Below are 11,633 nucleotides of genomic sequence, written 5' to 3'. Positions count from 1 at the left end.
AATGAGAAAAAATTAATTACAACAAAAAAATTCCAACTGCATTTTAAATTTATTGTGAACTGTATTCGAATTTCATTCCCTTTGAGCAAAAAAACACTTTTACATTAATTAAAATAGAAACAAAATATTATGTTTGAGATTTACCAAAATCAGTAAAATATAACCCCATGCATTTTAGAAATAAAAAAAATATATTTAAGACATTTGTTAAAAAAAACCTTGAAAGTTTTGTCAGAGTTTTTGTTTTGACATCACGTTAAAATGAAAGCAAATCTGATAAGACTCTCTTAAGATAAAAGTGGCTACTTGCAAAGCATTTCCTCTGAAAGTTTCTTGACACAATCAGCCCCAAAGAGAGCATTAACAATTTCAAATGCAAACTCAAAAGCAGTTCCAGGGCTTCTACTTGTTATAATATTTCCATCCCGTAAAACACGATCTTCTGAATAAACATAATCACCTTCCAATTTTTCACGAACTGAAGGATATGAAGTAATACGTTTTCCTTTAGCAATACCATGAGCTTGAAGAACTGTTGGAGCAGCACAAATAGCTGCAATAAAATTCCCAGCTGTTTGATGAGATTGCAATACTTCTCCAACAGTAGAGTTCTTTGCAAATTGATTTGCACCACCAAGCCCACCAGGTAAAACAACAACATCAAAAAGTTTATCTTTGACACTTTGTAGATTGGTATCTGCTTTTACAATAACGTTTCTACTGCATGTGACAATATCTGATCTCATTACACTGGCAACTGTAACATTAACGTTTGCTCTTCGCAAGACATCAATTGAGATTATGCCTTCCATCTCCTCAGAACCATCAGCAATTAGAACAAGTGCAGATTTTGACATAATTGCCTTTGTTGAATTTGTCAACTTATTATTGATTTCAACTTTTTAAAATGCTATACTTATTTAAATAATGCAAAGAAAGATTCACAAATGTGTGTTTTTTATCATTTGCTATAAATAATCTGAAGTTTATGTCTAGCACCTGTTTTAGGAAATCAATAATGCCCAAAAGAAACAAACAAATTTATAGCTTTTATAGAACTATTTTCCTGTTGAAAATAACTGAAGAACTTAAAAAGTAAAAAAGTGATAAAATAGTAAAATAAAATCGTAGTAAGTTGTAAGTCTTATCATGAAAGTCAGTCTGTCTCAATCAAACAATTCATCGTCACTGTTCTCGAGGTCAGATCATAGAGTAACCTAGGCAATATTGACAACAGAATAACCACTATTTGATTTCAAGGTGCGTGGTTTTGAGGTATAATCCCTAGGTTTTGCTCCATTCTTCTCGATAAGAGAGCAAAATTGGTTGAGTAAAACATTCCATCTTGTTTGATCTTCCATTTTTATCGCTAGCTTCATAATATTTCCTTTAAAAGACTCTTTGATCGACTCTCGATGAACTGTCAAATTTGATAACTTGACTCCTTGATAGCTTTTATCGTCAATTTTCTTGAATAACTTCTTCGTGATATGGATCAGGCAGTCCTCCCTATGATCCTCTAACGATGAATCAACCAGGTGTTGTAGTTTGGTCATTGTCTAATTAAACTCTTTAATTCGACGAACAGCAAGCACAAGGTCATGTTTTACTTTCTGAAAACCTAAGCTTAGAACTTTGGTGTTAGAACATCAATATACATTGCTAAATGGATTGGAAACTTAGCATTTTTCCATTATTTACTTTGCCTTGTATTTTATCCCGCTTCAAAGCTTGACTGTTTGTTTGCGGTAGCAATTCTAAATGTTGAATGTATACAACATGGTTGTTTAAAACATCTCCATAGCTTTGATCTTGTGGGCAATCCATCTCGTTCCATAAGACTTGAATGGTTTGGGTTTGATTTGTCATAAATCTCCTCAAACTTTTTGAGTTAGCGTGATTTGGACTCTTACGAAACAAATAACATAACTTGAGGAGTATATTATCAATTTATTTAATTTTGTTTGGGAGAAAACAACGGTCTATTGAATAATAAATTACCCCAGTCAAACAGGTTAAATTATCTTGTCCTAGGTAACAGCTGTGTTTTAAATTATATGAGGTTGTCACTAAAAAATATTTGCTGGAGTAATTACTTATTCAAAAGACCACCGTGTTCTCCAAAACCACATAGGGGTTATACCAATTGCTTGAAAAAGCCTTTTTTATGTTTTCTTTCAATCAATTAGCAATTGCTTGATATCTCTATTCCCAAGAAGTTAACTTTGGTTTCAATCGACAAGTTTTCACTACACTTTAAATACAAACACTAGCCTGGATATCCAGGCTGTAAACTATTTCAGTCTAGTTTGTGATATTTTATGTTCTGTTTTACAGCCTGGTCTCCCTAGAGCGTTTTTCATTCTCATATGAGAATGCAGTCCGCTTGCTTGCGCTCACTTCACTAAAGCTGTAAGGACTGATCTACATGGCGCAGAGCAATTCTGAAACAAAAATAGGATAGTCCTCCACTTGCTAGTAAAGATAGGTCGTGGCTTCTTCGTAAAGACGAAAGACAGATCTGGACTTATTTCGCACTTTCCAGTCTCTTGTTCGTAGTTTTTCTGACTTTCTGGTTCTGTGTGAGTTATTTACTATGTTTTCTAACTTACTGAATGACTTACCGACAGATCGCGACAGGTGGGATTCGAACCCACTAAATGCAAAGTTCCGATGTTTTGAAACCCAATGCATTACCCACTGCACCACGGATTCATGCCGAAAGACCGTTTCTGACGGCTATTTATATTGTACAAACTGCAGACCAGACTGTATTAAGAGAAAATCACAAAAGAGTGCTTTTTTCGAGCTCCAATCCTAACCCTAACTGATAATACCAAATTCATAGCTGTCAACTCTCCCGCATTGAGCGGGAGACTCCCGCATGTCAACGATTTCTCCCGTGTGAAGAAAATTCTGCCAAATCTCCCGCATTTTTGGGATTTTCGCCCGCATCTCCCGCATTTCCAAAAATTTTCCGATTTTGGAAAAACCAAATGGCGAAATTTCTGGATTTTGAAAGATCGGAACAAAAAATTCCCCAATTTCCCGAAAAAAATTTCCAATAAAATCGGATTTTACGAGAAAATTTCCCCGATTTTCCGATTTTGAAAAATCGGATTATCGGGGAAAATTTTTCCGACTTGGAGCTCTCCCGCATTTTTGTGAGGCGAAGTTGACAGCTATGCAAACTCCTAGCCAATCTGATACATAACTTCACCCAAACCAAAACCAATACCCAACCCTACCAGGTCGCCTGCAGGTCCTGACACTATTCCCGCATGCCGGATCCGAAAAATAGATACATGTCTTTCGCTTTTATGAAGAAGCCTTCACCGTAAAGATAGGGCTTTCTGTTACATGAAACATGAAAAAGAAGAAAACAGAGGCAAGTTCATTTTCCAAGAAAACATGGTTGGTCATGGTAGTGCATGCAAACTTGTTTATGGACTCTGGTGTAATCTTTGGATGTTTTAAATTATTTTAGATCTTGTAAGGCTGCTTTTTATTAATTTCTGTTTTACTGCCCTGGGTTGGCTAGGAAAGTTTTGGAAACATGGGTTGCACTAATTTCATTCTCTAGGGAGACTAAGCTCTATAATTTTAAAATTTTGTATGTTGAGGTAAATTTTGAGCTTCGATATCCAAGCTATACAAACACCTGATTGCAAACAACTGCGACTTGTTTAATCGCATCAAATCAGATTCTAGTACATTCTCTCACAATCAAAACAACAATTTGTCGTTTCTATAATGGTTTTTGATAAAACAACATGTTCCAAACAAAGAGAAAAAGTTTGTCATTCCCAATTATAGGATTCAAATTAAAAATTTCTAGGAGCTTTACTATTTTCCAAGCAAAGCGAGGTAAGTAAGGAGCGCCGTAATTTTTTTACTGTTTGCGAAGTATTTTTAGTATTTCACAATTTTGTTTGGAAGAAAATGTGAAAGTATCTTCAATGCATTTCTCTAGAAAAGCGAAGTAAGAGATTGTAGACAAAGTAAAGTAAGTTGATAAAAAGCAATAGACAAACGAATGAAAAAAGTTTTGCAATAGACAAACGAATGAAGAAAGGTGCGAAGTACCAAGCTGATACAAAGCAATAGATAAATCAAAGAAGTACAGCAGCCAAGTAGTGAGTAGATAAAGCAATAGTAGACACACAAACGAATGAAGAAAGTTGTGAGGTAGCGAGTTGATAAAGCAATAGATAAACAGTTAAAAGTGGATCCATTTTCAGAGAATGGCTTGAGATACTTTCAGGAGTACCACAGGGTTCAATTTTTGGTCCTTTACTATTCAACATTTTTATTACTGTAATGATTTTTTTTTTTGATTTTCAACTAAGGATTGTTTGAATAAGACATGAAACTGTCAGTTTTGAAACAATAATTTTCACAACTTCAACTATGATATTACTGTAATGATATAGTTAGATTTGTAGAGCAATTTTGCAATTTTGCTGATGACAACACTATCAATAGTTGTGGAACCACAGAAAATATTGTCTTGGGAAAATTACAACTATTTTTTAATATCTTGGTTCGAATCCAACTATCCTGTTGCAATACCAGGAAAATTCCAAATGATGCTGTTTGGAAATAATATTGATAACTCTAATTGCCCCCAGCACGAGGGGGCCTTTTAGCTTCGTGAAAGGCGAATGTTCTGCAAAAAATTATTCAGAAAAAGACAACAACAGCGGATCAGCCTTACATGAATGATAAAAATATTTCCCAGTAGTGTCGTCCGCGCGCGAATTTAGCGAGGCTTTCGGGTCTTAATGTTTGCTATTCGCTTCACATTATTTACTTGGACAAAAAGGTGATTGATATGTGTAAAGGTGGTGATCCGAGCTTCGAGCAGGAAAGAATGATAGAAAAGCTGAGATATTTGAAAAGGTATATATTATTACTTCTGTTTTAAATCTGTGAAAATCCTAACCTTTTTTGTCTTGTACAGTCTTTCCTCAAACGTTCAGATCTCTTGAATACTTAAATAATGATATTTCTACTACATGAAAATTTAAAGGATGAACAAGTTTGCCTATTCTAACCCTTGTTTGTTTGTTTCCGTGTTTCCAGCCGGTTGAGAAATGCCTTAAATGATGAATAGTTTACTTCCGGCCTCTTGCCCGCTTTGATTTGTTGGCTTTTTAAAAAGCATAACTTTTTTTTAAGCTATCACTGGTTATGTTGTAAATGTTGGCCAGATTATACACAAGAAAAATGCTTACTTTGATGTTGATATGTTAAAGTCTAAGCACGAGATTGTCAAGCTGCGTATGATGGATGTGAAATTGAGAGACCGATTTGAAGAATTCAAAACTTTGCAAAGTCCAGCAAAGTGTTCCATGGTTTCACCGACAAGGTCAGTGGTATTTTTTAATAGATCATCCTCCTTGGAACCGGCACGTCAACTGAGTTTTAATCCTCAAACTACACCAATTACAGTCAACAAAGTAATTAGAATACAACCAAGTGGCTCATTCCAGATACAAGGATAAATCATGTGGAAAGAGGCTAAGCATCTTGTCAACACAAGAAATGGGCCAAAAAGTGTTAGAAATGCTGAATTTTCAGATGCTCAAGAAAACTCCTTGGCACTTGTAGTATGGGAAGACGAATTAATCAATGAACTTGAGCACGGTAAATCCTATAATTTTTCAAAACTTACTCTCATCCATCACAAAGGACAAGCAAAATTACAAACACTTTATGATACTGAAGTTACTATGGCAGACACCCAACTTAAGATAACTTGGGATAAAGTGACGACTCAAATATCAAAAATTTGTTGCCCAGATATTATTGGAACCAAACTCAACGAATATTGCCAATGTCGTACTGTAACAAATTTTGCAACAAAAAGTTGCCAGAACCTTTAAAAATGGTGCAGTTAGTGTTCATTGTGATCATTGCCCTCACAATTTGAGCTTGAAAAAATGTCAACTTGTGTACTCTATAGATGCTCAGATTGAAATTGAAGATAAATTGACTTCACTCACTTTTTCCCCAAACATTTTGGAGGAGTTCTTTGGAAAGGAAACAGGTGAAGAAATGTCACAGAACTTGGTCACTTTTGATAACTTTGACATTGAGTACAATGTCTCACAAAAGGCAGTGACTAACATTTATGACCATATTCCAATCTAAGGATTATACTCTTTTTCTGTTATGTTTTATTGATTTAATTAAGAATTTAGTTTCAGACATTTGTTAATCTTTTGCGTTTTTGTGTCCTCCCATTTCAACGAAATTCATTAAAATCGCCCCATAGCATTTTATAATGACCCAACGCCTGTATTCTAACCCTCCCCCTACAATTAAGCACAAAAGAGTAGACTCTTTACATTTTGACTGTTTCAACCAATACATTCTATAAGTTTCAAATTCGTAAATTGATTTAACCACCCTAAGAATTGAAATCATGGAATATTTTTCCTCATTTTCTTAATTTTTAGTTCATATTTTCTTAATTTTTAGTTCATATTTTCTTAATTTTTAGTTCATATTTTCTTCTTGTGATATTTTAAGTTTTTATCTGGTAACACTTTGTTTGATTTTCTAACTGTCAAAATTTACTTGTACAGAGTGCGAAGTGTTTGGAATTTCTGCAAAAAAGAAAATATTACAATGTAAACTAAAGATAACATTTTGTAAATGACAACCAAATAGTCCTACCTCCTGTTTGATAGTAATTTGACAGTATGATTGTGTGCTTTTATCTTATGATAGATATATTTAAACGAAATAGATAATGGTTTGTTAAATTGCCTTTAAAAAGAAAGTTGAGTATCTTTATGCAATCTACGGCATATATTATTAATCGTTTTTAAGTGTACATATTATTTAGGTTGTATTTTCATCAAACAATTTATACCATTTTGTATAAAATATAAAAAAAGTAACGTTGGTTTTCCTTTTGTTTTCATTCATTACACTCAAATGATAGCTATAGCTAATGATCTTATTTGATTTGATAACAATTTTTGTTGAAAAGATATTCAGAATTAAGAAAGTAGACTAGAAAATTTAGGACATTAGTCATTATAATTGCTTATTTGAAATTTGAGAATTTAATAGATTGATACCACGGCTTTGCGACAAGAAAAATTTCTAGCAATCCAATGAAGTATATGAGCTCGAAAAGGCTAGGACTCTAGCATAGAAATCTCTAACCTTTCTCAGGCAACAAAAAGTAAAGCCTTATAAATCTGTATAAATGCAATTTTTAATGGCGGATTTTGTTTTTGAATGGTATATTTTTTGAAAGCTAGCGGAGCTAGCAGTCTGTCATTTGTAGAAAAGCCAGGCGAGCCGCTCAAGATTGTGCAACTTTGGTGGGATGGGAAGGCTTCAAATCCCACCAAGAAGATTCAATTCTAACTCTTCGTACTTAAACTTCATTCAGATGTTTTCGTCAAGGGCATCCAAAGATGAAATAAATAGAGTGCATAAACAGGCTTTGCGTGTGGTTAATTCAAACTTTTCTTTAACCTTTGGAGTTTTATTAAATGGTACAAATACTGTAAAGCTCACATCCAAAATTTACAATATTTGATGGTGGAAGTTTTTAAATCAAAGGTTTGAGTCCAAGCTTCATGGCAGAAATTTTTCAAATAAAAATAGTGGTATACAAACTAAGATCCACAAAACTCTTAACTCTCCCTGAAGCTACTCGCTATACCTTTGATATTTATGGTTTATCCTTTAGAGCATCTTTATTGTTTATTGTGGAACCAATTAATTACCTAAGAAGTTGAGATTACATGACATTCAAACTCTTGCCAAATTTAAAACATAGATAAAATGTTGGTAATTGGCCCTAAGGATCTCGTTGTTTTGACAAAGAAAACGGGATTGATGTAAAGACAAAAATCGAACACTTGAGTGTGTTAGAAAGTACTTTTCCAGGATACGATTTTAAGACCAAGGTTCCATCATAAATTTCTACATATTTTAGATCTTATTTTGTCAAAATATTTTTATTTTTTTCCTTCTCGGGGACACTCCCCTAATTTCTATATTTCGCGTTGTGCTGTGATTTCTCATTTTAGTTTAAATTACAACCCGTACGCGTGCTTTGTTTTGATTTTGTGTTGCTCTCTCTCGGTCCGCAAAATCATAATCGCAGACAGAGAACTGCATGCGTACTTTTTACATTCTTGTTTTAAAGTTTCCTTTCACAGCTCATTCTGGTGTTTCTCCATGGTTTTTCTTTTTTTTGACCTTGTTTTGACTCTATAAAGATTGGTAAGTTTCACTTTATGCCTACACAATATCCTTGCTCAGTATGCTCTAAATCAGTTAATGAAGGCAACTCTATTTTTTGTGATTCCTGCAAACTTTGGACTCATTTTAAATGCTCAGGGTTATCTCTTGCTGAATTCCATTTTTTATCAGACAGTACCAAAGATTGGTACTGTCCTAAATGCCTCCTTGGCTCACTTCCTTTCAAACCTGAAATTCAACCTTCCTCCTCTGGTACTCTGAACCCTAAAATTCTCGAGATTGCTCGCAATCTTAGTTTTATCTCTGATCATTGCTCAAATAATTGTCTTGACCTTGACAATGTGATGACTGCCGACTGTAAGTATTACAAAACCTCTGATTTTCAAAAACTTGTTCGTGAAAACGGACCCTTTTCCTTTTCTTCTTTTCACCTGAATATTGCTTCCTTAGCTCTACATTTTGATGACTTAACTACTCTTCTTTCTAAACTTAACTACAATTTTGACGTAATGGCTATTACCGAGACCCGTCTTTTGAAAGGCAAAAAACCTTCGTTTAACTTCAATCTTGAGAACTTTCATGTACCAATTCATACTCCTACGGAGGCTTCTGTTGGTGGCACTATGTTATACATCTCAAAAAATCTAGACTATGAACCTCGCAAAGATCTTGATTCTATGCTCTATTACCCAACTCTTCTTGAATCCACTTTTGCAGAAATATCTTGTCCGAATTCCACTAACACCATCGTTGGATCAATCTATAAACACCCACTTCTCTCTCTTGATGAATTCAACAAACTCATAGAATCATTTTTAAATAAAATTAACAAAGAAAATAAACAAATTATTCTTCTTGGTGATTTCAACATTAATCTTCTCAATGCTCCTTCCGATTCTAACATATTATCTTACCTTAACAACTTTGGATCACACTTTCTTATACCTAATATTTTCCTTCCTACTCGTATTACTGACCACTCTATGACACTTATTGACAATATCTTTTCCTCAATTTCTGAAAAACACAGTTTTTCAGGTAATCTGCTTTATATTATCTCTGATCATCTTCCCCAATTTCACCTTATCTGTGGTTCTTCTAACAAACCAAAGCCTGGTAAATCTTCTAGGAAAGATTGGAAAAATTTTGACCAAAATAATTTTATTCTAGACTTTCTTGGCACTGATTGGGCAAACAAATTATATCACATAACAGATGTTGATCAAGCTTTCAAAACATTCTATGATCTAATTCAAAACCTAATTGATCAACATGTTCCAACTGTAATTGTGACAAAACGCCAACAAAAAACCAGAGCTAAACCATGGATCACCCCTGGGATTATCAAATCAATTTCTCAACGTCAATATTACTCAAGGAAATATATCAAAACCAAAGACCGAATTATGAAAACTTTTTATTATCAACGATACAAAACTTACAAAAACCTCATAGTTACTCTTACTCGTAAGAGCAAAAATAATCATTATTCCAGGTTTTTCTCTGTCCATGCTACTAATATTTTGAAAGTCTGGGAAGGTATCAGACAGATCATTGGCTCAAATTCTAAATCATCTCCCTCGTCTATTCGTGTTAATGGTCATCTTACCTCAGATCCAAAAGTTGTTGCCAATGGCTTCAATGACTTTTTTACATCCTTGCAGAGACTGTTCGCTCCAAAATTGGTCCAACCAACCATCACTTTTCCCATTATCTTAGAACCGCATCAGAAATTCTATTTTTCTAGACCGTGTCAACCCAGCTGAAGTTTTATTAATTATTAAATCCCTTCCCCTAAATAAATCATCTGGTCCCAATAGCATCCCCCAAAAAATCCTTCGCCTTTTAAAATTTGACCTTTCTGGACCGCTATCTTTTCTTTTTAACCTTTCTTTGGAATGTGGTTCTTTCCCCACAATGCTTAAACTTTGCAAAGTAATTCCTGTTTTCAAAACGACCCTCGACATGGCCCGAGAATTCTCGGGCCAACACTTTTATTGGAATGCGCATAAAGCCCGAGCATGGCCCGAGCATGGCCCGAGTTTTCGGGCCGCAGGCGGGCCTCACGCGGGCCACACACGGGCTAACTTTTGAAATCATGATTTAAACCCGCGTGTAATTTCAGGACTGCATTTTTTCAATATTTTCTCTAGAAAAACTTGATTTCACTTAAATATTTGCTATTAAACTGGTCCTGGTTTTAAACTTTGAAGCGTAGTCTACGAGGAGTTTGTGAAGTTTATTTAGCAAGATGAACTGGATGAAACGCGACGAAATAAATTAAAATTAACATTTTCACACATTTTCAACGTCATTTTCACGTTTTAATTTTATTATGACTGGACAAGCTGGATTAATCAATGGAATCTTCTGACACAGGCACAAAGGTATAGGTTGAACAGTTTACGTCTTAAGTCGTAGCCCGAACGTGGCCCGAATGATTCGGGTCAAGTTCGGGCCAAAAGAATTGATAGGGTCTCTCGGCCCGAACATGGCCCGAAGAGGCCCGAGAATTCTCGGGCCATGTCGAGGGTCGTTTTTCAAAAACAAAGGCTCCCCTCTTGAGATCTCTAATTACCGCCCAATTTCTTTACTTTCCAACATCGAAAAAATTCTTGAAAAACTTATGTACTCTCGTATCATTACTTTTCTAGATTCTCATCGCGTATTTTTTTAACGTCAATTTGGTTTTCGTAGATCTCACTCAACAATCCACACTTTGCTTAACAATGTTGAACGTATTCGTAAATCTCTTGATAGTGGTGACTTTGCATGTGGTGTGTTTGTTGATTTGCAAAAGGCTTTTGACACTGTTGATCACTCTATTCTGATTTCAAAATTAAATCATTATGGAATCAGAGGCAAAGCTAATGAATGGTTTAGATCGTATCTATCCAATAGATCTCAGTTTGTTTCCATCTCCTCCACTGAGTCTTCTATTAAAATAATTCCTCATGGAGTTCCACAAGGCTCTGTTCTTGGACCCCTTTTATTTTTAATTTATATAAACGATCTTCACAATGCCATCTTTTCAAGTGAAACTTTTCATTTTGCTGATGATACCCACCTCTTACATTTTAACCCTGATCTGCTTTCATTATGCAATAGAGTCAATCGTGACTTGAGATCCCTCCGAACATGGTTGAAAGCGAATAAAATTTCCCTTAATGCAGGGAAAACAGAATTTTTAATCTTTAGACATTGTCGCAAACCTCTTCCTTTCATCCCTTTTCTTAAAATCGGAGGTAAGAAAATCTTTCAAAGCTCCCATATCAAATACCTTGGTATTTTGATTGAACTTGCTCGAGCAAATGGTATCTTATCTAAGCTCAGGCACTACGTTCCAACAAAAACTCTAGTTAACATCTACTTCGCTCTATTTCACTCTCATCTCCAAT

General features: G+C 34.7%; 1 protein-coding gene across 1 annotated transcript; it reads right to left on the bottom strand.

The window, feature by feature from the left end:
• Positions 1 to 73: 73 nt before the first annotated feature.
• On the bottom strand, positions 74 to 975 carry LOC136807458 (protein dj-1beta-like). Its single transcript, XM_067064038.1, has one exon. It carries the CDS (start codon positions 855 to 857, stop codon positions 303 to 305), a length of 555 nt encoding a protein of 184 aa, XP_066920139.1. The 5' UTR covers positions 858 to 975; the 3' UTR covers positions 74 to 302.
• Positions 976 to 11,633: the final 10,658 nt, after the last annotated feature.

This window comes from Clytia hemisphaerica, unplaced genomic scaffold, assembly GCF_902728285.1.
Source record: "Clytia hemisphaerica strain Z4C2 unplaced genomic scaffold, Clytia hemisphaerica genome assembly, whole genome shotgun sequence".
Taxonomy (NCBI): Eukaryota; Metazoa; Cnidaria; class Hydrozoa; order Leptothecata; family Clytiidae; genus Clytia; species Clytia hemisphaerica.
This window is presented reverse-complemented; position numbering and strand designations above follow the sequence as displayed.

Bases quoted from the DNA above. Each gene is read 5' to 3' on its own strand.
- LOC136807458 (XM_067064038.1), bottom strand. From the start codon at position 857: ATGTCAAAATCTGCACTTGTTCTAATTGCTGATGGTTCTGAGGAGATG.